At 29.3% G+C, this 24,993-nt stretch overlaps 1 protein-coding gene across 1 annotated transcript; it reads right to left on the reverse strand.

The window, feature by feature from the left end:
* Positions 1-5,265: 5,265 nt before the first annotated feature.
* On the reverse strand, positions 5,266-23,200 carry LOC107451931 (uncharacterized). The gene is made up of 6 exons (XM_016068173.5): positions 22,937-23,200; positions 21,027-21,136; positions 19,288-19,312; positions 13,829-13,990; positions 11,750-11,905; positions 5,266-9,412 (listed from the first exon to the last, which is right to left on the reverse strand). Exons 1-6 carry the CDS (start codon positions 23,004-23,006, stop codon positions 6,795-6,797), a joined length of 3,141 nt encoding a protein of 1,046 aa, XP_015923659.3. The 5' UTR covers positions 23,007-23,200; the 3' UTR covers positions 5,266-6,794.
* Between the last annotated feature and the right edge of the window lie 1,793 nt (positions 23,201-24,993).

A 24,993-nucleotide genomic window follows, 5' to 3' on the forward strand; every position in this document is an offset into this window, starting at 1 on the left:
TTAAGTTTAGAATTTTTTTTAACTTATCAACAATTTTTCTAAATTTAGAAGAATAGATAATATCCACTACATCTGAAGACCATATTTAATTTACAACCTTTTTCAGCAGTTTTCTTATAGTAGCCATACATACATGTATTGTTTTACAGTTAAACCTACATACCCTTTTAGCCCTCTTCAACTGAAAATTATCATCAAAGAATGCGAGCTTCATTTTGACAATCTACAATGGTTGGAATGTGTTTATGAATAGATAAGTGCTGAAATTCTACAATTGGAAACGGGTAGTTGTCACTTATGGTTAATGATTAGTAATTACAGTGCTTGGAATCTTAAATCTTGGAATAAAATTCTTATCAGAAAAACAAACGAAATTGAAGTTTGTGAATCGGTAGATCTTTCGGGTGAAAAGATGCCAGGTTATAAAGCAGAAGAAATAGAAGACTGGCGTCGAGGCACTGAAAATGAGTCAGGATTTCAAATTTTAAATGATGATGAAATTGTTTATGAAATTTTGAATGAAAATCGGAACTCCTCAGATGAAGAAGTACGTGATCAAGTTCAAGATAGTGGATCTTCTCATATAGAAGCATGCAATTCATTAGATATTGCAATGAATTGCCTAGAACAGGGATGGCGAACCAATGGCACTCGACACAATATTTTGGGCACTCCACCGATCACAATTGTTGTTACACTATGAAGCATATGCAACAATTAAATTAAAAAAAATAATAAACAATTATTAATAAAAAAATTAAAAATTAATGCTAAAAAAACAATTAATAACCATATAAACAAGTTAACAATAAATAAATAGTAAAAAAAAAATTAACAGTCCTGCTTAAACTAACATCTTACAACCTAATATAAGTTATTTGTCATCTAATCTGCAACAACAGAAGTCACACTGCTGTTACTTAAAAGTTGAATTAAGCGTATATCTGAGATATTGCAAAATGTATTTTTTTTCAATGTAAATAAAGAGTTTTGAGTTGATAGTATTTAGTATTATTATTTTCTCAATAATCACGAAGACAAAATTATTTGACGGCACGTCTATGACCTCATTAAGCAATTTTTTTTAGAGAAAATGGCACGTTGATGTATAAAGGTTCGCCACCCCTGGCCTAGAACGTCAAAATGATGTTGATCCAGTTCAGTTGATTTATTTAAAAAGAATAAGGGATATGGCTACTCAAAAAAGAGCATGTTCTTTGAAACAAAAGTCTTTGCTGGATATCTTTTGCAATGGAAAATAAAGAAAAATGTGGTAAAATCAGACAAAAAAGTTATAAAAAAGCTGAAATACGATAAAAATTATTCAAATTGAAAAAAGATGTAAAAAAGAAATATATTTAAAAATGAAAAAAAAAAAGGTCTTAAACTCGCCAGAGCTTTATTTTAGATAGTACTGCCAATCCTAAGACTAGAAAAAAGTGTGAAGGGAAGTTAGTGCATCAATAATAATCATTTAAACAACTTTCCAACTATTCGAAACACGTTCGGTCCCGAGCAGTTCGGATAATCGGCGCTCTACTGTATTTGAATTTCAAAAAATAACTTGTATTGACTAGCCTCAGACTCATTATTCGAACTGACTATGTCCATAATGTATGTATATTCTCTAAGAAAAACACTTCAAAAAAGTTTTTTGTGCAACTACATATCAGAGTACAGGAACTCCACCTAAATAAGTAAATATAAGTACACAAGGAAACATAGAATATTTTGATAAATTTAAATACTCAATGCAATGTCCTCATAAAAAACAGCACTTGTTTGATTCTGTACATTCAAAAAAAAAAAAAAAAAAATCAGAATACATAGCTACAGTACTGAAGTCCCAATGGAATACAAAGCACCATTTGCAAGCCTTTCAGCAGATAGAAAGAGTATATAGCTACAGAATATATCACAATACATATCACAGTACAAATTCTCTTCAAAGTTATAAGAGAGAATGAAAGTACACTAAAGCACCATTTACAAGTCTCTAGACTTTGAAAACTACAGGAAGACTTTCAGATTTCAACAGACTTAGGAATTTTTTTCTTAATAAACGCAGGTGTTTAAAAAAATAATATAGATAAGGTAAAACAAAAATTTATACACAGCACAAAGAATTTAAAAGGCAAGGAAATAGTTTCATTTAAATCAACAACTGATCTAAATAAAACACTCAAAATAAAAACAGAACTTTTTTGAACAGTTAACTTTTATTCTGCTAAACAACTTGCATCAAAGAAAAGTAGAGCAATTTAATTCAATAATTAGAATTGTGTTAATTTCCTCTTTCTGTAATTAATGAAGAACAAAAGAATATTTTCTTTAAGTTAGGTTCAATTCAGTCGCGATAAATCTGTTGGTGCACCATATATATATTTTTTCTAAACAGAGAAGTTTTTAATTTAAAAGACAACACAATTTTTTGGCATCTTCGTTACAATTTTTGGCACATTTGAAAGGATATAGTGTGTAAGCAGAGCAACTGTGAACTCCTGCCTTTTTTATGGTCTTCACTCAGTAAAAATTGAGAGGGATTTCTTTTTAGAACTTCAGTTATTGTTCATCGAAACCAGGTTAACAATTGGAGGGGTAATTGTGAGCCGAAGTCAAAATTGCGGAAAATTTCTTGATTTAAAAAAAAAAAGTTTAAATTTAAAAAAAATTAGACAAGTTTTTTTTTCCTTTTTCTCAATATTTCTTAGTTTACTTAAAATATATTTAAAATTACACATACCTATGAGGACCAGGAGAAGTAATTAAAATTTACAAATATGTCTTTCTTTCTTGAGTTTATGATCATAATAACTATTTACTGATAAAAAATGAATATTAATCATGAATATAAGCTTATAAAGTATCTCTCTGGTTGTCCCTTACAAACAAATAAAATAAACTGTGTTTTTAAGTTCCATTTTTGAAAATTTGATTTCCGGAAACTTCTGTGATCATTGATTTTTTGAAACGCCTGGACCTTCCATCTCCGGAAACTTCCAGATCATTGTTAGTGAAAAATCTGGAAATCAGGATTTTTCCGGAGCACAATCAGCCCTGCTATTGTGCTTAGTTATACCTTAAAAAAATGTATAACTAAGGACTTATGTTTTCTGTGGTATAAACAAGTAATTTTCTTATATTGCATAGATTGAGAATTAACTGGCGCTACAATGAAACGACATAAAAATAGAAAAAAACTATAAACGGGGCTTTACTGTATGAGGATATAACAAGAACTGATAAATATAATAGCATATATTTTTTTTAAAAACTCTTTTTCTTCACAGAAAAGCGGCTGAGGCACAAATTTGCAAGCTAGCAAGTTTTCAGTTTCAGAAAAACAGAAGAGAAAAAAATTGCTTGAAACCTCTTATTATCTTAAAGCAAGTGACTTTGAATGAGTTGGAAGAAAAAAAAATCTTTAATTCATAAATCACAGTATTAAGGTGGGAAAGTAAGTGACAAATGTAATTTAGATGAGGTTGAAAATTGAGTTTACTTGGATTGAAAAAGTCCTAGGAAAAACTTCTTGCTGAAACTTCAAATTTTGAGAGAGAAACTATATAAGCTATCTGATCTGCGTCACATTACACTAAAAATTATGGCATTTTGTTACTCTTGTAATATAATAGTTTAGTTAATTTAACCAAAACAGCATTAATAATAATATAAACTTAAAAAAATCTTTTATTTTATCAAATGGGTTAAATTTGCATTATTTTGATAATAATGAAGCATATATAGATATCTTGCAGCATGAAAATATAGCAGTAAATAGTGTCATTTGAACTTTTATATGAATTTAAATATTTAACATAAATTACTCAGAAAAAATTTGATATTGAATAACTCACTTGTCTTTCTTGTATCACAAAATGTAGTGCTTAACAGCTTTTAAAAATGCTAGCATAAACTCTGGCTTTGTGACTAATAATTTTCAGCACTAAAAAACTTTGAGACTGATTTTAAGACATGAAGTCATGCCCAGGTAACAAATATAAGCCGAATCCCGAAACGATCGCATAAGCTCTGCTCAGCTAGATTCCTCGTTGGGAGTACATAAAAACTGTACGATCCATAGTTTACGAGAAAAATACGAAAAACAAAGTATGACGTCACAGCCGTTGCAAGAAAAAAAAATTCTTTGTTGGACATACCAGCAACAGTATTTGCATATCTTTCCAGACGATAATGTTTAAAACGGACACTTTGAACATCTGATTTAAGTTGTGCATTGTATACTGCTGTTGATATGTTCAATAAAGTGTTTTTTCTTGCACCGGAAGTGGCGTCACACTTTGTTTCTCGTAAACTATTGATCGTACAGGAACGCTTCCTTGGGCAGTTTTCATGTACTCCCAACGAGGAATCTAGCGGTGCAGAGTTTATGCGGTCGTTTCAGGACACCCTGTATATATAAGAATAATAAAATGTTTGAAAAGAATGTCAAACATAAATCATTAATTTTGAAAAAAAAAAAATCACACTATAGTAATTTGACACAGAATAGAATTTCTTATCCAGAACAAAATAAAATAGGATGCATTTTCCTCCCATTATAAATAAGTAAACTTTTTTCATTTACATTAAAATGTAATACCATTTCTTCTTTAAAATTCTTTTACAGAAAGGTAACAGTATTAAAAAATATAAAACATAGACAATGAATTTCCAAAATTCATCTTACAACAATGCAAGTAATTTGATAGAGTACAAAACCTCTTATCTGGAAACATGAACAAAATGTATACAATTTTCCAGCCATTATAAATGAGTAAAATGACTTGCTCATTCACTTTAAAATGCAATAGCATTCTTTTACAGCAAGGTGACTTGAGAGATACATATAAATAAGCATAAACAAATGGGAAATATAAACAATAAATTTCTAAAAATCATCTTATAACAATACAAGTTGTTTGAAACAATACATATCTTCTTATCTGGAAACACAAGGAGGAATGTTTGAATTTCCCAATCATTTTAACTATGCAAAAAAAAAAATCAACTTCATTCTTTTAAAGCAAAGCAGTGGCAGATATATGACTGTATAAACATATATTTAAGCCTAAAAACATGTTTGAAAAAAATCAAAACAAACAATGAATTTGGAAAAATCATCTTATCTTATTACAAGTAGTTTGATACAATAATCAAAACCTCATATACAGAAATCAGAACAGAATTCCTGTATTTTTTGCTAATATTTAATTTTTTTCATTACCATTCTTTTAAAGATTTTATCGCTTACTTTTGTGGATATTTTTAATTTTTTGGTTGATATTTGAATTCTTTCTATCACTCTACATTGATGTGAATTTTCTTTCATCCCTTTTCTTACTATTTTAAAATGCAATGTTATTTATTTCAGAATTCCGAGTTTCATAAGCAATAAAAAAACTGCTTTAAACTGAAATTTTTTGTCAAATTCAGCAGTTTACCTATTAAAAAATAAACTAAAATTGTAACATATTTTAGGATTATACTGTGAATATTGTAGAAAATTAGAGATAATTATATAGAGAATGAGCAAATTAGAGTTAAGATATTAATTGCAGAATGATGCAGTGATTATATGCACAATAAAAAACTTTGAGCTAAAAAAAATTAAAGCACAAAAAAATTTGCTTAAAATGCTCCTTTTAAACTAGATTAAACGATAAGATGAGATTATATCCTTTAAATACAGAAATTAGAAAAAAGTTAAAGAAACTGTAAAAACAAATAAAATGAAATTCATTTGTTTTTACGGTTTGAAATGAAATGAAATTTATTTGTTTGTCCGATTATTTATTTAACAACAATAATAATAATATTTGGAGTAATTTGTAAAAAATCCAAATATTAAATTAGAAATTTAGAGAAATTAATAATATTCCTACACTTAATTAATCTTTTTAAAAGTTTGTGAAAAATTTATTAGTATTCTACAAGTACTTATAGCTAGTGAATTAAAAAAATGTCCCAAAATTCCAGTCAGATTTGAATTGTGCTATAAAAAGTTGCCAATGGGAAAAAAAGACATCGGAAAATTCAGGGTTATTGAAAATGGAGTACTACATGAAAGATCAAAGCACTTTCGTTGCTGAGCAATGTTGTGCCATCTTCTGATCATGTAATTTCCTGTTTGAGGACTAGTGTTAGAGGCTCTAATCATGTCATTCGACGCTGTTCAGTTTTTTCGGTGTCCAAGATATATTCCAACAAGCCTACAACCACTTCTGCTTTGTAGGGTGAAATGGAGTACCATATCGACAAAATCCAGCCACATTTATAAAAAGAGTAATTGAAAATATGCTCAAAAGAGCATACTGATATGCTGGCTCCCTATATGGTGACATTATGCAATATATGCTTTTTAAATCACTAAACAATTCTTCATTTTGAATAAAAATCTAAATTTTTTATCAAAATAATTTCTTGTGTGAATTTTGGGACACTTTGAATATTTTAGATAATTAATATTATCTCAAAATTATTTGATGATTAATAATAAAAATATTTAGGCTTTTAAGAAAAACTGCAAAAATCTTTAGTTTAGAATGCTATCAAATTTTAATTAAAATCTGTAAAGAAAAAACATCCTACATAACAAAGATTTATTGCATTTCTAATGAAATTATCAACAGCTAAATTTACAAATAAATATAATCAATGTAACAATGTAATGGCAAATTCTCAACAAAAAAAAATATCACTACAAAGAACATTGCATGTTTTAGAAAATAATCAAGGAACTTTAAATTTTTTTTTTTTCATTTGCTTGCACAATAACCTCTTGAAGTAGAAACTTATTTCCAAGGTAAATCATGAAAAGGATCTGACACTAACATAGATTTTCCAAACGCTTCATTGGGCTGAGTTTCTTTTATTGCTTTATTAATTTTAGAACTAATAAGTATGGTTTCTTCTTTTAAACTATTAAATTTATTTTTGACGGTAGAATTCAGGCTACCAATGATATTTTGTTTGCTTTCCTTTTGGACAGAATCTGCAAGATTTACATTTAATAGCTCTGTTTTCGGTTTTTTACTATTATTTAGAACATCAAAAGTTACACTGTTTTCAGAAGATGCTTTTCTTTTTTTGGATCTTGGTGAGGTTTGTTTTGTAGCCAATATACTTTTCTTCTGTTCCAAAGAGTTTAACATATCTTCTAGAATATGTATATTATTGATATTTTCATCCATATTTTGTTCCAAAGAGTTTAATGTATCATTTAGTGTCTGTATATTATTGCTGTTTTTATCCATATTTTGTTTCAAGTTTGTATCATCTAATGTATGTATATTGTAGCTGTTTTCACCCATATTTTGTTCCAAAGAGTTTAATGTATCATTTAGTGTCTGTATATTATTGCTGTTTTTATCCATATTTTGTTTCAAGTTTGTATCATCTAATGTATGTATATTGTAGCTGTTTTCATCTATATTTTGTTCCAAAGAGTTTAATGTATCATTTAGTGTCTGTATATTATTGCTGTTTTTATCCATATTTTGTTTCAAGTTTGTATCATCTAATGTATGTATATTGTAGCTGTTTTCATCCATATTTTGTTCCAAAGAGTTTAATGTATCATTTAGTGTCTGTATATTATTGCTGTTTTTATCCATATTTTGTTTCAAGTTTGTATCATCTAATGTATGTATATTGTAGCTGTTTTCATCCATATTTGGTTCTAAAGAGTTAATTGTACATTCTACTGGTTGTTCATTATTATTTTTTCCCATGGAACAGGTGGTTTCACCAATTTTATCTGTTTCCACTATAAAAGATTCTTTTCCTACTTCTCTGAAGTTGTTTGAAGTGTTCACAGAACATTTTGATCCAGAATCTATCGATTTTTTGCCGTAGAATTTTTTTACAACTCCACGTGTTTTACTGTTCCGATCTGTTTCTTTTATAAATGAATTTTTTTCTCTTCTATTGGATTCGTTTGATAAGTCTATACATCGGTTTAACTTAGCATCTAATGGCTGTTTATTATTATCATTTCCCCCTAAAATACACGTGTCATTACTCTTATCTTTATCAGTTACAAATGCATTTCTTTCTATTTTAGTAGATTCTTTTGAAGTATCTATAAAACAAATTAATTTAGCATCCATTTGCTGATCGCTAATGTTATTTTTTACAGTATTATATGATTCACTGCTTTTATAAGTTTCAGATATGAATGAATCTTTTCTGGATTCTTGTATAGTGTTTAGAGAACAGGATTCAACATGCTTTACTTTCTCACTACCACTGATCTTATCAGTGGTTGAATTAGAAATTCCCCTCTCTTTATCATCACAAGACAATTTCAATTTCTTAGATGCCATGAAATTATCCAGGGAAACATCTAACTTATGATGTTCAACTTGGCGTCTGATATTCGAAATAAATTTAGCAATATGCCTTTCCATGATCTCCTCCCTACATTTTCCACTAAAAAATTGTTCCATTTCCTTCTTTTTTTGTTGATTTTCTTTCTTTTCTTTTTTATGAACTTTTTTATGATTAAGAAATTGTTTTTTATCACTAAACATCTCTGAACAAACTAAACATTTATGAATTCTACCTTTATTTGTTACATGAGACTCTCGTTGGTTGGTGCCTGTCGGTGGTTTATTTGAATGTGAAACAAGATTTCTTGAATGATAATTAAATGAATCAGCATAGTGTTTATTACGTGAACTACCTAATGGACCAATATGATGTGGATTATGTAATAAACCAAAACGATCAGTTACCCGATTATCCAATTGACTACTTCTGAAATGATCTCCAAGAAGCCTATAGTCGCGAGGATCGCCTACAAAATTACTATCCAACATATTGTAAAGGGGAACAGATACAAAAGGTTGAATTAATGGTGGATCACTAGGATACTGTCTCACCCGACTATGAAATTTTTCCACTTCACGTTCTTTATCAAACAATTTATAAGATTGTTTACAGTGACCAGTAATGTAGAGATGACTATTTAATTGTTTTCTATTTTTAAAACTGGCTTGACATACTTCACAAAAACGAAGTCTAGTAGCTGGAGTTTCTTTTTTAGAAGGGTCACTTTTTAAATTTACATTTAAACTAGTTTGGATGCGAGAATGGGAGTTACTATCCACAGATGAATTATGCAAATTACTTGATATGTTTAGTAAACTGGATTTTTCATCACTTTTTAAATTTACATTTAAACTAGTTTGGATGCGAGAATGGGAGTTACTATCCACAGATGAATTATGCAAATTACTTGATATGTTTAGTAAACTGGATTTTTCATTGGCAGTACATTCTTTTAACTGTTTAAGCTTTTGTTTTTCTTTATTGTGCATTCTGTTATGTGAACGTCGAGCTTTCTTTGAACCTAATAGTGCTCCACATAATTCACAGACCACATTACTTTTTGGTGGCAGCTTCTTTTCTGAAAAATAGAAACATATTGAATAATAAACAGTTAAAAAAAAGAATTTAATAATAAGTTTAAAAAAATAGTATTTAATGATTGGAAAAATATGAAATTTTAGATTGCTATACCAAAAATTGCTGAATAAGCTGAACTTCCTATAAAACAAATTAAACTATAAAAGTTATGATTTTTATATATATAGTACAATAAAGACTATAAGAGTAATAGAAAAAAAACAAAGAAAATTAATAAATTTTATTTACTGTGAATAGGCTGCAAGTATATAGAGCTTATATAATAAGTTAAAAATATAGAGAAAACATGGAAAATAAAGATTAACCCCTTAACGATTGGTTATTTTTCAATAAAACGGTCATAAAAGTGCCTATTTTGCCAATTAAAACGTAAGAGTAAATAGAAAAAAAACAAAGAAAATTAATAAATTTTATTTACTGTGAATAGGCTGCAAGTATATAGAGCTTATATAATAAGTTAAAAATATAGAGAAAACATGGAAAATAAAGATTAACCACTTAACGATTGGTTATTTTTCAATAAAACGGTCATAAAAGTGCCTATTTTGCCAATTGTATCTAGTTTAAAATAAACTAACTATTTACAATTACCTTATAAATATTCTAAACTGCTATTTGGTATGTAAAATGAGAAATAAAATGTTTTCCGGGCAAAGGAAATGAATTACTTTTATTCTTATTTGCGTATTACTACTGAACGCTCCAGCCCCGAACAAAGAAAAATTGTTAAAATAAAATGTAAAAAATTTTTTAAAAATACATGAATAAAAATCCAGGAAGAAAAAGATGTAATCTCTACATCAGCTCATGCAATTATATCTGCAAAAAGGAGAACTTTCTGATATCGTATCAATGTAGCCAAAGCAAAATATATCAATATAATAGTGTGATAAGCACTAAAAAAAAAAAAGAAATAAAAAGTGAATAAAGATCACATTAAGTAATAAATATCACATAAAAACAGAACAAGACACAAAACGAAATCTATAAAGCAAGTAGCGAATTCAAATGAACTTACATGAACGGGAAACTTTTTTCTTTATTATTGAAAACAATTTCCTTATTAAATTTTAAAGTAATAATAAACAGCCCATTTTCATTCTGTTAACATACCTAAAGATGAAGAGAATCTATTTCATATCTTTAAACAAAAACTATTGAGAACATTAAGAAAGCCTTTTAAAATTTTTTGCGGACATAATCGTGTAATCTGATGAAGACATATCTTCTTTACCCCCAGTATTGTATTTATTTTTTTATAATTTCTGTTATTTAACTTTAATTTTCACTATAGTAGGATGATTGTAGAATTCAAGCATAATAGAAATTTAAAAGAATTGTATTAACGAGCCCACCTGAGACAAGTCTTAGAATGCATAACTAAAATATTGTATATCTGAAAAATTTATAATTAGGTTCTTCTAATAAAAAGCCTTATTCAGAAGTACTTCAGGTGTTTAAATTCTGCATGGAGTTGTAGAATTAAGAAATAAGGCTACATAAAAATAAATGCTGCCTTTGGTATCTAATTATTTTTCGGTTGCAAAATCTAGATTTGTGTCCATCACTCCACAAAAAACACATAATATGTGTCCACAAAAAACACATAATATGTGTCCACAAAAAACACATAATATGTACAAAAAAAAAAAACTTCCACAAATTTTTTCTTGTAAGGTCCTTTTTTGAGGTCAATTGCCAGGAGTACTAAGCTTGATAAAAAATGAAAGTGGGTTTGGCTTTTTCAAAAAAAGCCTGGTTTTTTTTGTGCATATCTTGAATTTGAGGAACAGCTTTAAGACTTTGATTAGCAATATTCTTTTTCAGGTGCACTACAGCCATTTGCCAGCCATGGTAGCCCCAATGCACTTCCATCAGTAGATCTGATCACACAATATGAACAGCCAACAATTGACCTTCATATTAAGGTCTGCCTTGTTTCAATCAACACACCTTGTGCGGGGTTCCCCTCTTTTTCTCGTACCTTGTACACTTGCAAAGGCTAACCTTTTGAAGGGGTATGAGTTTTTGACACAAATAATATGTCCATGCCGCATGAAGCCATAAGATTTGATAGCACTGGCAACATCAGTATTTTCCATTGATTATCCCTTAATCATTTCTCCAGCTAGCCAAATATTTCTCCAGCAAATATTTTCCAAAGAAACTTTTAGCAATAAACTGAACATATATAAATTGTACAAAGAAGCAGATATGAATGTTTAATAGGTACCCTTTTGCTGTAAAATTAAAAACATAAATTTTCAATAATTTTCAGGGAAAAAAGTAAGGATACAAAAATAAACTATATATGTACCAGTATTCTCCACAATATGTTTGATATTGGATCTTTTCTTTCGCTTCTTACGACTAGTAAAGCTAGGAATAATTGGCAAATTCTTTGGATCAGTTTGAGCAAGTGGAGAATTTTGCAACTCCTTCAAAAATTCAACGTCATAGCTAATCCTAATATCTGTTTTAAAGAAATGTTGCCATAATTAGTGAAAATAGTTATATAATTTTTTATACATAAAAACATTCAAATTATTTTTTTTAAATTTTAACATTTCATTAAATTTTAATATTTTTAAAAGAATCTTGTATTCATTTGGATTCATATTAACTTTGGACTATAAAAGAGGAACAAATACATCAATACAAATGTAGCTACTTGGATCTTTCTTGAAAGTATTTATATGGGCAAAATGATTGCTCGAAATCAGATCTAGCAGAACTTGGGAGTATTTAGTAATCTGGGTAATTAGTTTCTTGTTTACACTGATACAGGGATACTTTCAAATTGATACAGATTTGATTAGTCACAGATATTCAAACTGATTACATTTTTGTTTTATAATTTTACATGTTTGGTACATGATTTTATTTTTAATTGCATATTTGCATTATTTGTTTTTACAGCTACCCTTTATTTACACCAATTTTATCATAATTTCGAACTCGGCAATTAATTAGTATTCAGTAATAATTGCAATAGATTTTTTTAACAGTACAACAGCCGGGCCATTAGATTAATTACTTCGTGACATGGTTGATCAAAGATGATTTCATTGTAAATCACATTAATTCAATCATCTTTAGCTGATTTAGCACAATTTTTAAAATAAATGTTTTTTAAGCACAATAATAATACAACAGGCAAATTTCTGCATCTTACTTCGAATTTGAAATTGATTCTTTTTTGCTTTTCCCAAGCACAAAAAATTCTCTAGATTTCCGATTTTCAAGGAAATACCTCCGATTTTCAAGGAAATACCAAGTTATAAATAAATTTTATAAAGTTAGGAAAGTAACTTAAGAAAGTTAGTAATGAAATAAATTTTGTAGTTGTTATTTAAAGGAGAAAAACACTAGCAAGGAAATTTTTGTATACATTTGCTAAATTAGCTAGGTAGCTAAAAAGATAATACATTATTCTTTAATTTCATTATGATGTGAAAGTTTACAAACAATGTGTAATAAAACTTTAAAAAGTTATCTTTTTAAATGCTTACCTCAAACTGTTCTGTTAAGTAACGGATGCATTCCTACATACAGGATTTTTATTGTTTCTGCTATTTTACAGAAAAAGACTTATGAACAGAGTAATTTTTGAACAAATTTAAGAAATAAGTTAAAGAGCTTAGAAAGCTGTAGTACAAAGTTTTTATCCTGACACTTGTTTACAAAAAGCGCAAAAAATATACATATAGTAAATTTTTTATTTATTTATTTCTTTTTGCTGCTTCTCTGATAACTAATAATTAATTTTGTAATAATAAGTACAATAAAATTGCTGTTATAAGAACAAGAGCAGTTAAAAAAAAAATAGGGGAGAAGACTAAAATATGGATATTAATAATGCTGGATACTAAAAGAGTTTGAAAGAACAACAGCAGTCAAGGTTCATCGATCTTTAAATTACAGAAGTTATCATTAACAAATCTACAATTTTCCGATGATTACTTTTTATAATTAAATCGAATTAATTTACTTTCATAATTTGATTTTTTTCTGAAAACCCATGCTGCTAATTCTTCTCAATATAAGGCAAAAAAAGGGACTTTATTTACGAAAAAAGAAGTTCAAATTACCTTCCTTTCACACTTAGTTTTACATATTTTCCATCATACTAAACAAGCTTAATTTAAATTTCATTAAAAATACAAGAAAACCTTTATGCATAAACTAGACATTAATCATAGTCCATTTGCTATTTTTACATTGAATAGTGCATGTTTTGATGTTATTTACCTTTAAGAATTTTTCGTAAAAATCCATTTAACGTACTTGCCAATGTTCCGACAAGTCCGGACATGGGACTGTATTATATTACTTTTAAATTTTTTATTTATAATATTATGGTATGAAGCAAATGATTAATTAAATCCATACTTACTTGTCATAAAATTGTCTAATGTCTGTTTTTCACTAAGAGAACTGCATGAGGAAGATTTCGAGGAGACAGTTGTGGCAGGTGCTGTAGTCGGTAGTGGAAATGAAGATTCCTTAATTTGTACATTCTCATGCAAGATATCTTTTTTTAGAGATTTCCCTTCATCTAAAAGGATTGATTTTTAAGTTCTATTCTGTTATAATAAAAAGAAGATATAGAATCATATCTAGTTTAATAAAGTACAATTTATTTTGGATGCTGACTAACATTTGGCTTTCAAAGTCTATTAATAATATTTTTTTGACTTTTAACTATCTTCAAAATATTTTTCAATACTATCATTTAGCCAGAAGCAAATGAATTCAAATACTTTTTAATTAAAACAAACAAAATTGTCATTTTTCCTAACGAAATCCTTATGCCATTTTTTCTTATAAAAGTTATAGCTTTTTAAAATTATTTTCTGGCTAGTGTGGGTTGCAAATTAACGATAGCGCATTTGCCATTTTAAATAAATTTCTAGCTTTTTAAATTTCTGCAGGTCAGTATACTAATTACTTTATTACACCTTATAATGGTGTGGTTAGTATAGAGGGCTAATTGCAGATGATGATGAAAACAGGATCATAAAAATGACAGCTTATGATAAAAATTGGATCATTATCACAATAAATATCTGATTCATTAGCAGTTGCAGAGCTCGAGATACAAAATTAAAAGAATATTTTATCCAAACGACTTTCTGAGTGAAATAATAAATTATGCATAATAATATGGATAATTACAGGCCATGAGAGATAACCCCCCCATGACTTGTTTAGTCAAAAGCCATATTAAAAGTGGTATGCAATCAATGCTTTGTAGCACAGGAGAAATCCATTATAGGCACATTATGGAAAAAGGACACTGCCGAAAGAAAAGCCAATTCAGCCAACTTCACAATAACAGGGTGCGTAGTCAAATCGTTCAACAAAAAATAAGCACCTTTTAAGCACTCAAAAAATATTTTTAAGTACTATATACATTAACAAAATAATTTTCAAAGACTATACAGGATCATGAGAAAATAACTAGTTTCTGACAAAGAACTCTTTTCTTGATTATATTAGCCGTTATAAAATGATCGAGAGATTTTCCGGTTCGATATCAGAGGGTGGAAAATGAAGTCTGAAATTGAGAATATCTTGCAAAATACAGCAGACAGAAGCACATGAGAAGGCAATAATCTCACTGAATCCAGCTCAGTAGACGCACATATGGACCCACAAGTATTTCCATCAAACATGTAAAATTATCGGCGCTTTCATACGCTATGGATCTACCGTACACAGAAATGAATTTTGAAAACGCTGAATAGAAGAATGAGAAAAGCACGCTTTTGCATAATATGTGGCGAAAATCGACATGGTAATGAAAAAAAATTTCATTTTTGATGAAGGAAATTAAGCATTTTTTAAAAACACCCAATGAAAAAGCACCTTTAAGGGCTTTTAAATTGAAAATAAACTATTAAGGCTTTTAAATAACTACTACATTAATAAGGGCCTTTAAATAACAAAAGTTGAAAAAAAGCATCTTTAAGTACTTTTTAAAAAAGCTATGCACTATGGATAATATTTTGGCTTCAGCTTAGTTACCAAAAAGACCGCGCAAATTAATATAACCCTGCAACTGAAACATTTTTGTGGTAAAAGAAATAAAATAGCTTAAAGAGTTAAAAATAGATTTTGATGCTCAATTTTGTTGCAGCAGTAAATTAATAAGTTATAAATTTGTATTGAATTAAAAAGTTAGCTAATAATTTGATTTTGCATTGAATTAAAAGTTAGTGATTGTTCAGAAGAGAATAAAATATTCATATTTGCTTTGTTTAAAATGTAATAAAAGTTAAATAATTGAATTAAGAATTATTAAAAAAAATAATTTATGAGATTAAAGAAATTTTAAATTAGGAAATATGTAATGCCTATAACGGCAGATACCTTACTTAAAAGGAGTATTGTTATAAAATTACTAAATTCAGTTACTTTATAATTTTATTATCAAATGAATTTTAATATTTAAAAGCATTCAATTTTATGCAAATTATTGACTAAGATAACTGGAAAATATTTTTAATGTTTAAAACATTTAATGTTTATATAAAAATTGCCATAATTCTCATCAAAATGACAAAATACTTAAACATATGACCCTTCATTGGACAACCTACTGTACTCAAAAAGGTTATGCATCTCTACCCCAGACAGAACTCTGATACAATAAACAGTAAAAGATGATTGATCATGAGAGATAAATTTATTTAATGCAGTGTATTATTTCTTTTTATTCAAATTTTTTAATCACATGATTATGATTGCATAGATGTCAACTTGTTAGAAGCAAATATAGGAACAGCAAGATAAGCATTTTGAACTAACACTATGTAATAACATGTAAATACAGCATCTCACCTGTACATTTATAATAATTTATATGTATTGTAATCAGGGTTTCCGCTACGGTAGCTTTTTTCGCAAAATGCGAAAAGACCCCTCAAAAATGCTAAAATTCAACAAAGCATTTTCGCATTTTTGCTAAAGGATTTTACTAAATTCCATTTTAAAAAAAAGCTTCCGCGAAAAACCATGACGCTAACATCCATGAAAAAAACTTGATCAAACAAGAAGGAGAAAAAATCTAAATATCTTTCGCAAGAAGAACCACGTTCACGAAAAAAACGTGATCAAACGAGATGAAGCATAGCGATCAACAAAAATGGCTAGATTATTAATGATTAATATTGAGGGCCCTGAAAGTGCATTTAACTTTCAAGAAGCATTTGTAAAATGGGCAAACATGAAAGAAAGGAAGATTGTTAATTATAAATCAAAATGTTTTGATAAATAATAAATGTGTTTTTTTTTGTTATAGGTATTCTTTTTGATATTCTTGTACATTAAGCTATTCTTTGTCACATAACTTACAGTACTTGTTTGATATAAAGTAATTTTATAAGCCTAATGGCATTTTAGCATTTTGCTAAAACTTTTTTTCAGATTTTAGCTTTTTTGCTAATGAATTTTTAGACTCAGCTTAAACCCTGATTGTAATATATCATAGCATTTATTTAATCCTAGCAAAATAATAAATATAAGCTTTTTCAAATAAACATTCCGATGGGCAATAACGAGAAGTTTAACTTACTTTTACTTAGCTCATAAAAAATAAATTAAAAACCAATAATGAAAACTGGGGTATTCAATTTAAAAACCATAGCTTTATTCATTTGGACAATGCTACAAATAGAACTAATTTAGCCTTTTCAGGGATGAGATTGGCCAAGAATGATATTTTTTAAACAGAAAAAAAAAAGTACAGATGAATACAAAACTGGCTCTTCATAGCTTTTTATCCATAGAACTAGCAATTGTTAACCTTGAAATAAATCACATGAATACGAAATGATAAGTTTGATATTTAAATTATGTAAATATTAACCGCACTTTGTAATTTTTAAACTATGCAAAAGTTAATCGCAATATATGACTTTTTATTTGAGGTAATACAAATCGGGGTGTTTTAATTTTGGAAGAATAGCAATATTAGATTTGAAAATTGCGTGAATACAAATTCTTAAATTGCAATGGGTGTTTTTTTGAATAATTCGAATCACAATGATTGGCTTCTAAATCAAGTGAGGATAAATGGTGATGCGAAATTTTATATAACATTAATACAAATCACAATGTATAATTTTCAAATCATGGAAATATGAAGTGTAGTTTTAAAAAAATGATGTAATTGGTGGATAAAAATTGGATACTGGAATTTAAAACTGTGATTTTTAATGTGTGATTGTGAATGTGTGATTTTTAAGTTATTCAATTAAAAATACTAGGTTTTTAAATCTATCTTGTATGATAGTGCATACTCTTAGGTCACGTGAATATGTAACTAAGTCAATAATTTTTCAATTGTGTGAATATGAATCGCAGATAAAAAAAAAGATCCATTAGTGCAGAAATTGTTATATTTTCGGTTTTTGAATAAGAAAAAAATATCGTCAGGGGTCTGTTTAGAAAAATTGAATGGACCCTTCAGAAAAATATCTTTTCATAAAAACGGACCCTTCACAAAATATCTTTTCATAAAAATGGACCCTTCACAAAATATCTTTGCATAAAATCGGACCCTTCACAAAATATCTTTGCATAAAATCGGACCCTTCACGAAATAATTTATCCTTTAATCGGACCCTTCACAAGTTTGTTTATCTTCATTATTGTTTTGTTAATAGAATAAACTCTTGCTAGAGAGGGGGGGGGGAAGAAAGATGGATGTAAACAAACTAAGTTTTGTTATCGGCAGACACTTCTTCCTTTATTCATCCGAAATTAATATTATGCGTTCAGCAGTATAGGCTAAATACCAAATATTTGCCTGTCGCATCTCTAATTTAGTAGCAGCAATTGATGTTTATTTTTTAAATTGTAATTTTTTCTAACTATAATTTTACAGTGTTGAGCATAATTTTGTACGTCATTACAATTTAAAAACTAATTGAAAAAGTTTTTTGTAAAAACAGGACCCTATTTGCACAAAAGCAGGACACTGGTTGAAAGAATGTGACTTAACGTTTATTTTGTATTCACAAATTACTAGTAATTTTTTCACAATTTTACAAAAACTGACCTTTCACAAAATGTCTGGACAGTCCCCTGATTGTGTACACGAGTAGAAAATTGACAAATGCAAATTTTTTATGTCCCTATCAAGGTCACTGGAGTGGAACAACAGCAGGTAAAAGGGAAAGTATTTTTGTGTTCCAATAAAAGAACTAGAGGGCGTTTTTATAAAATTCTATTGAAAAGGGAACAAATTTCCTAACTGTTCCTGGTTTTTTCCTGTTACTTTGTGGATTTCTAATCAAAATAATTGGAAGCAAAATAAATAAAAAAAACAATCTATGAAAAATCAAATAATTTAATTTAAATAGCTCTTTTTCTTTACTTTGAAACAAACATCTAAAAGAATTTTTTTTTTGTTCCCATTAAAGATCACTAATAAAAATATTGCAACAGGATTTCATTAAAACTTGGAGATTCAGTTCCCATAAGAATTGATATTGCTTAGAAAGTTTATAAAGAGACTTTTGAGAGATATATAGCTTAGAGAGTTATAAAGGTTCTCTAAGAGTGAAAAGATTGAGAAACATTTATCTTGATAATAGAATAATGATGAACAATATAATGAGAAAATAAATTTTGTAAATTAGTGTTTCTCAACAGAAAAATATAATAAAATGAATAGTAATAGAAGAGCAATCCTCATTCATTTCAATTTCAAGCAAACTTCTTAATATACAATTATCAGATAAGTGATATGTCTATCAAGCCAAATATAACTGATTGAATATAAAAAAGATAATTCATCAAAATAATGATATTAATGAAAATAAAATACAGTTCTACCAATCTCACCTTCTCCTTTTTCTTCATCAGATATCTAAAATAAAAAATATAATAATTGAAAAAATTATTTATTTATAATTAAATCACAGTTAAAAAATAATCAAATTTCCGATTTCAATTTATAAATCAGCATAAAAAAAGAATATACAAAAACAATACTTTTAAAATGCAATATTACAATTGTTAAAAATACTTATGTATTAGCACATGAACATAACTAACTACTGAACAAAAGTCATAGCAATTATAGAGAGGATGTCAAAGTTCAATCAAAATAGTCATTAAAAATATTTTGAATAGTTGTAACTATTCACAACATATCAGCAGGAGGCTAAATTGCTTTTTGCTAAAATTAAATAAAATAAAATAATGAATTTAAAAAGGAACAAATTTACAAAAAAAAAAAAATTTATTAAAATGTTAGGAAAATTTGGTTTGAACGTATATTTTTCTTAGCACAAATAACAAATTATCGACATTTACAACAAATTGCTAATCATTCTTTGTAAGTTCACATGAATATTGGAACTTCTTCATTATTTTGAAGATTTTGAGTTCTTCAGTAAATATTTGTGGTAAAGTTTGCAATCTTCATTTGTATCACTAGGCAGATAAACACAAACCGCAAGAATCAACATTTTCATCAATATATTCATCAACATTTTCATCAATTTGATGTATAACATCAAACCTGATGTTTGAGACATTTTCACCAAAGTGTAAATTGTTAAAATAAATGAAAAACAAATTTTTTTCGAATTTTTTTTTTTCTTTTTAAATTTCCTTTCTGTAAAAAGAAAAAAAAACTACAGGTTTTTAACTTTTAAATTGTGGCGTTTAGAAGTGAGTTCAGCAAAAAAGTTTAAAAAAAATCTTATTTTCTAATTCTATAAATTAGATTTTTTAATCAAAATTACAGAATAAAATGAGTTTTTGTTTTTTCCTTCTAGTTACCAGTGGCAGATCCAGCGGGGGGGGGGGGGGGATAATAATTTTTTTAATGGTTTACAAAAGAAAAAAAATATTTAAAATTATTTAAGGGGGCATATACACCTAGGTAGGTTGGAAAAATCGACTTTTTTTCTCCATCTAATTATGTTCTTCACTGATTGATTTGGATGTTGAAAAAATCATTGACAGATTTGCCAAAGTTTCTAAAAAACGTATTACATTTATTATTTAAAGATTTTGAATACTTGAATTATTTATGCATTGTTCTATTGTTCATTATGAAAAAAAAAATAAATGAAAAGACTAGCATTAAAAACCCCAGTTCTTTTTTTTCTTAAAATAAATAAATAAATAAATTTTTTTATAAGAAAATTAATTGTGGGGGGGGTCTGAGTCTAACACCCCAAGGAAAAATTTCTGGATCTGCCCCTGCTAGTTACACTAACAGAAAAGTTGAGACTGTCTATTTTCTCTTTTAATAAGTATTATAGAATAGAAAACAAGGTTATGAAATTTGAAAAAACAAAATTTCAGCAGAACAATCTAAGAAGATGGGACCAAATGCAAATGACTTGATTGCCTACCCATGTGACAGTTGCAAATGCTAATCACCGCTGTATTTACGAGATGCAAATCACTAACAAAATGCAATGATACGGGTATTACTAAAGCAATTCTCAATCTTTATGATGTGCTCTGCCTCTTTGTAACACTTTTGAGGCACTCTATATTTTTTATTATGAAGAAACACAAAAATAGCACTTCAATTGAAAGATAATAAATAAAATATAACATACCAAGTCTATGCATTCAATCTTTTTCTCAACAACCTCCCAAGTAATTGATTGATCAGAATCTGAAACGTCTTCATTTGCTTTAACATCTAAATTTCTTGAAGATGAATTTCCTTTAATAGAGAATTATATGCTTTATTATATGGTAGAGTTGCAAATTTTGTATGTTGGGAGGAACAAACTGTACCTGTGATAATGAGCGATCCCATATCTGTTAACCAAAAATTCATTTGAAAAACAACATAATAAGCATAAGAAAATTCATATCTGTTTCTGTTTTACAAATAAATTTTCATAAATCAGGAAAATCATTTACGATTAAAATTCCGGATGTAGAAATGGGCATATTTCCATTTCATGATCTGTAACACCAACTACAATCGCCAAGGACCAAATTGATTTTAATCACGAAAAGTTCGAAAAAATAATATGCAGATGTTTGATTGGTGTGGGTGGAGAGGGGGGTACATTTCAACAACTAGAATTTCTGCCTTCTAATATTGCTTAATGATTGGCCAATATGCCAGCGAATAAGCTTTAATTATGCATAAATGTTAACATTTAGTTTTAAGCACTTTCTTTTTATCGCTGTCGTGTTACTCTATGGAGCAAGTTATAACATTTCAAAAGTAAAAACACAGTTTTGATTTTAAAACTGTTTATCTACCATTAATCTTTTAATAAGGTAAGTGACATTTATTCATCTACTAGTTTATTTAATTCTGCTTCTAACTGTATTATTTATTAGTAATAAATCTTTTTCTAAGGTGGTTGATTATACTTTAACGAAAATGTCTGTACCAGGGGCAGATTTGAACAGAGCTTAGGAGGCACCTTTCAACAGTGTTGAAAAGTGCCCCGGGCTTATTATTTCTTAAAAAGAAATCTTGCAGAAGTCATTAGTCTGCAAAAAGCCCATTAATTATGGTTGTTATACTCAACCTTTTCAGTAAAGCATTATTCTAAAAGTTTTGAAAAACATGTGAATGTGTTCAAGGAAGCATGTTTGTAAAATTTTTTTCAATAATAATAAATTTTTTTTAAAAGCTTAAGCATTGTTGTTAAAGCTGCATTGTTGTTAAAAATAGATGCGAGAAATTCGTGAATTTTGAAATTGGTTTATAGAATGCGCGAATTTCTCGCGGTAATCATTTTTTAATGCGAGAATATAAAAAACTATGTGAGATTCTCGCGTTCTCGCGCTGTAGTGAAAACACTGGGTGGGGCAGATAGTTTCTGTAAAGCATGATTACCAATGCTTTAGGAAATACTGTTCCTCCTGCATTTGTTTTCCCGAGGGCAAGATTCCATGACTCTATGTTATTTGGGTCATATTGTTATTTGGAGCACAGCTGATAACATCTTCCCCACAATGGTGATCCAGGTCACCAATGTGGAGAAGATGTTATGCTAACCTTCATCTATTTAAAGGTACTTCAAGATAGAATCGAGTTAACACGTCTTTTATGCTATTGACTTGGAATTGTACATTTGTAGTGGTAGACACACTACACAATTTCTTTTAATTTTTTTTTATTGTTAGAAAGTTAAAAAACTGCTCGCTTGCCTTTTTTTAGTTTTAAAATTTACCGCCAAAATAATTCATATTTAAGAATAACACATTTTAGTTTCTAAACATATAAGAACTAAGGCTAAAATTCAAGACAAAAAAAATTATTTTTTTGAAAAAATAATTATTATTTTCCCTCAATCCCCAGTTTCGCAAAAAGAATTATTATTTTCCCTCTATCCCCAGTTTAGAATCAGAATCATTATGTATTGTATTCCTAGTACCATAAAATCCCATTTCATGTTATATAAAAAGGGAAAGTAATGTAATCAATTACATATTTTAATGTAAAACCTCCTGAAATAAATATTAGACTCGAATAAAACATACAAGTTTATCTTACCATCTTTCTCCTTTTTGATAATTACAGGAGATTGCTCCGTAACTGCGCATGTTTCGTCAATAATTTCCATTACGAACTTTTTAGACAAAGAAAATTAACAAATTTGAAAGCGAAAATAATGAAAAAAGAAAATAATAAACAACGAATTTAAGTCATTTTTGTGACTCGCGGCTTTCGATATTGCAATCGCGCAGTTCGGTAAATAATAGGCTTATTTCTGTACGTTTAAAGTTCTGTTTACTGGTTTGGTTTATTGGGTTATGTGCTCAATTAAGACTTATAAGCCTTTGTCAGAGAAGGACATCACAAAGAATACATCCAGGGTTACGGCGGGATTCGAACCCGCCACCTCCACGCTTAACAGAGCGTTTGGCGGGTGATACCGATCTGTCAGGGAGGCCCCTAAGTTATGTTACTATAGTAAAATCAAATAAGGAACCACAATAGCCGAATGGATTGGTCGTCAGCTAAACACTTCCAATTACGCTCGTCCCGCAGTGGACTGAATGATCGCAAAGACACTGTTGCCAGTAGAACACAGAAGTCGAGCATCGCTGACTGTGGTCAGTAAGCGGGTCGGTGACCACGTTGATCAGTCTGCGTAGCAGTATCGGTCCTTGTTAAACTTTTCTACCGTAAAGTGCTCGACTTCGCACGCAGGTCGTCGGGCCACCAAAGCAGGGGAGCCATCGCCTCAGCAGAGGATCAAAATTGCGATGGCATGTCTTCAGATCATCCTCAGGGATGTTTCCCAGACCATCGCCAATAGCCCATTGTGCAGCTCTAGTGCGACGTAAATAAAGTTCCTACCTACCATTACTCTCATTCTTAAATGATCAGCTGTGTAGGAATTGCATATAGTGAGAATGGCCCTTTTGTGGATAAATATGCTGTAGAGAATAGAAGCTAATTTAAACACAAAAAATGAGAATATGTTGGATGAATTACCCTGCTTAATGACTTACATTGTGTAACAAATTTTTGCTATTTTGCTCTGTTTTTTCTTTTCTTTAAATAATGAGATTTTAAAAAAACAAAAGGTGCTTATGTTGTAGTTGTAGTTCATTTACGTCGCACTAGACCTGCACAATGGGCTATTGGCGACGGTCTGGGAAGCATCCTTGAGGATGATCCGAAGATATGCCATTGCAATTTTGATCCTCTGCAGAGGGGATGGCTCTCCTGCTTTGGTAGTTCGACAACCTGCGAGTGAAGTTGAGCGCTTCACGGTAGAACAGTTTAACGAGGAACGATACCGCGCACCCTCGGTCCCTACTCAAACTGATCAAAGTTTTAACCCACCCACTTACTGACGCAGCCAGTGATGCTTGACTTCTGTGCTCTACTGGGAACCGTGTCGTTACGATCAGTCCACTGCGGGACTTTTACACTAGAAGTGAATAGAACAAGTACGAGTATTTGCTCTTTTTCAGCAACTTTTCATTTGTGCAATTTTATAGAAAATATTATTAAGATTAATGTCCCGCAGTGGACTGATTGTTAAGACACGGTTCCCAACAGATCACCGAAGTCAAGCATCACTGGCTGTGGTCAGTGGATCAGTCCACTGAGTGGATGACCACTTGGATCAGTCTGCGTAGGGACCGAGGGTGTGCGGTATTGGTCCTCGTTAAACTGTTCTACCGTAAAGTGCTCGACTTCGCGTGCAGGTCGTCGGGCTACCGAAGCGGGGGTGCCATCCCCTCTGCGGAGGATCAAAATTGTGATGGCATGTCTTCGGATCATCCTCAGGAATGTTTCCTAGACCGTCGCCAATAGCCCATTGTGCAGCTCTAGTGCGACGTAAATGAACAAAAAAAAATATCAAGATTAATAAAAATTTAAATTGAATCTTCAATATTTTTTTGATGAATTTTCTCATAAATTTTACTTTAGGAATCCTTTGCGTTGCGGTTCCTTTAAAATACGTACAACAATTGCGCTAAACTATCTGATTTCGTGACCCTTACCTTATGGTGTAACTCTAACGGTAGGTTTAATAATAAAATGTTCTTAACCATAAATGTCTCCTGATGAAGTACTGTTTTGCAAACACA

The sequence above is a fragment of the Parasteatoda tepidariorum genome, chromosome 10, assembly GCF_982258835.1.
Source record: "Parasteatoda tepidariorum strain Cologne lab strain chromosome 10, Ptep-v5.0, whole genome shotgun sequence".
NCBI classification, from domain to species: domain Eukaryota; kingdom Metazoa; phylum Arthropoda; class Arachnida; order Araneae; family Theridiidae; genus Parasteatoda; species Parasteatoda tepidariorum.

What these genes read in the sequence shown, in the direction of transcription:
- LOC107451931 (XM_016068173.5), bottom strand. Translation starts at nt 23,006, where the DNA reads ATGGAAATTATTGACGAAACATGCGCAGTTACGGAGCAATCTCCTGTA. An exon ending in TGATGAAGAAAAAGGAGAAG is followed by an intron (nt 13,991 to 19,287) that starts GTGAGATTGGTA and finishes CAATCCTTTTAG; the next exon opens with ATGAAGGGAAATCTCTAAAA. An exon ending in ATTAGACAATTTTATGACAA is followed by an intron (nt 11,906 to 13,828) that starts GTAAGTATGGAT and finishes TCTTTAAAACAG; the next exon opens with ATATTAGGATTAGCTATGAC.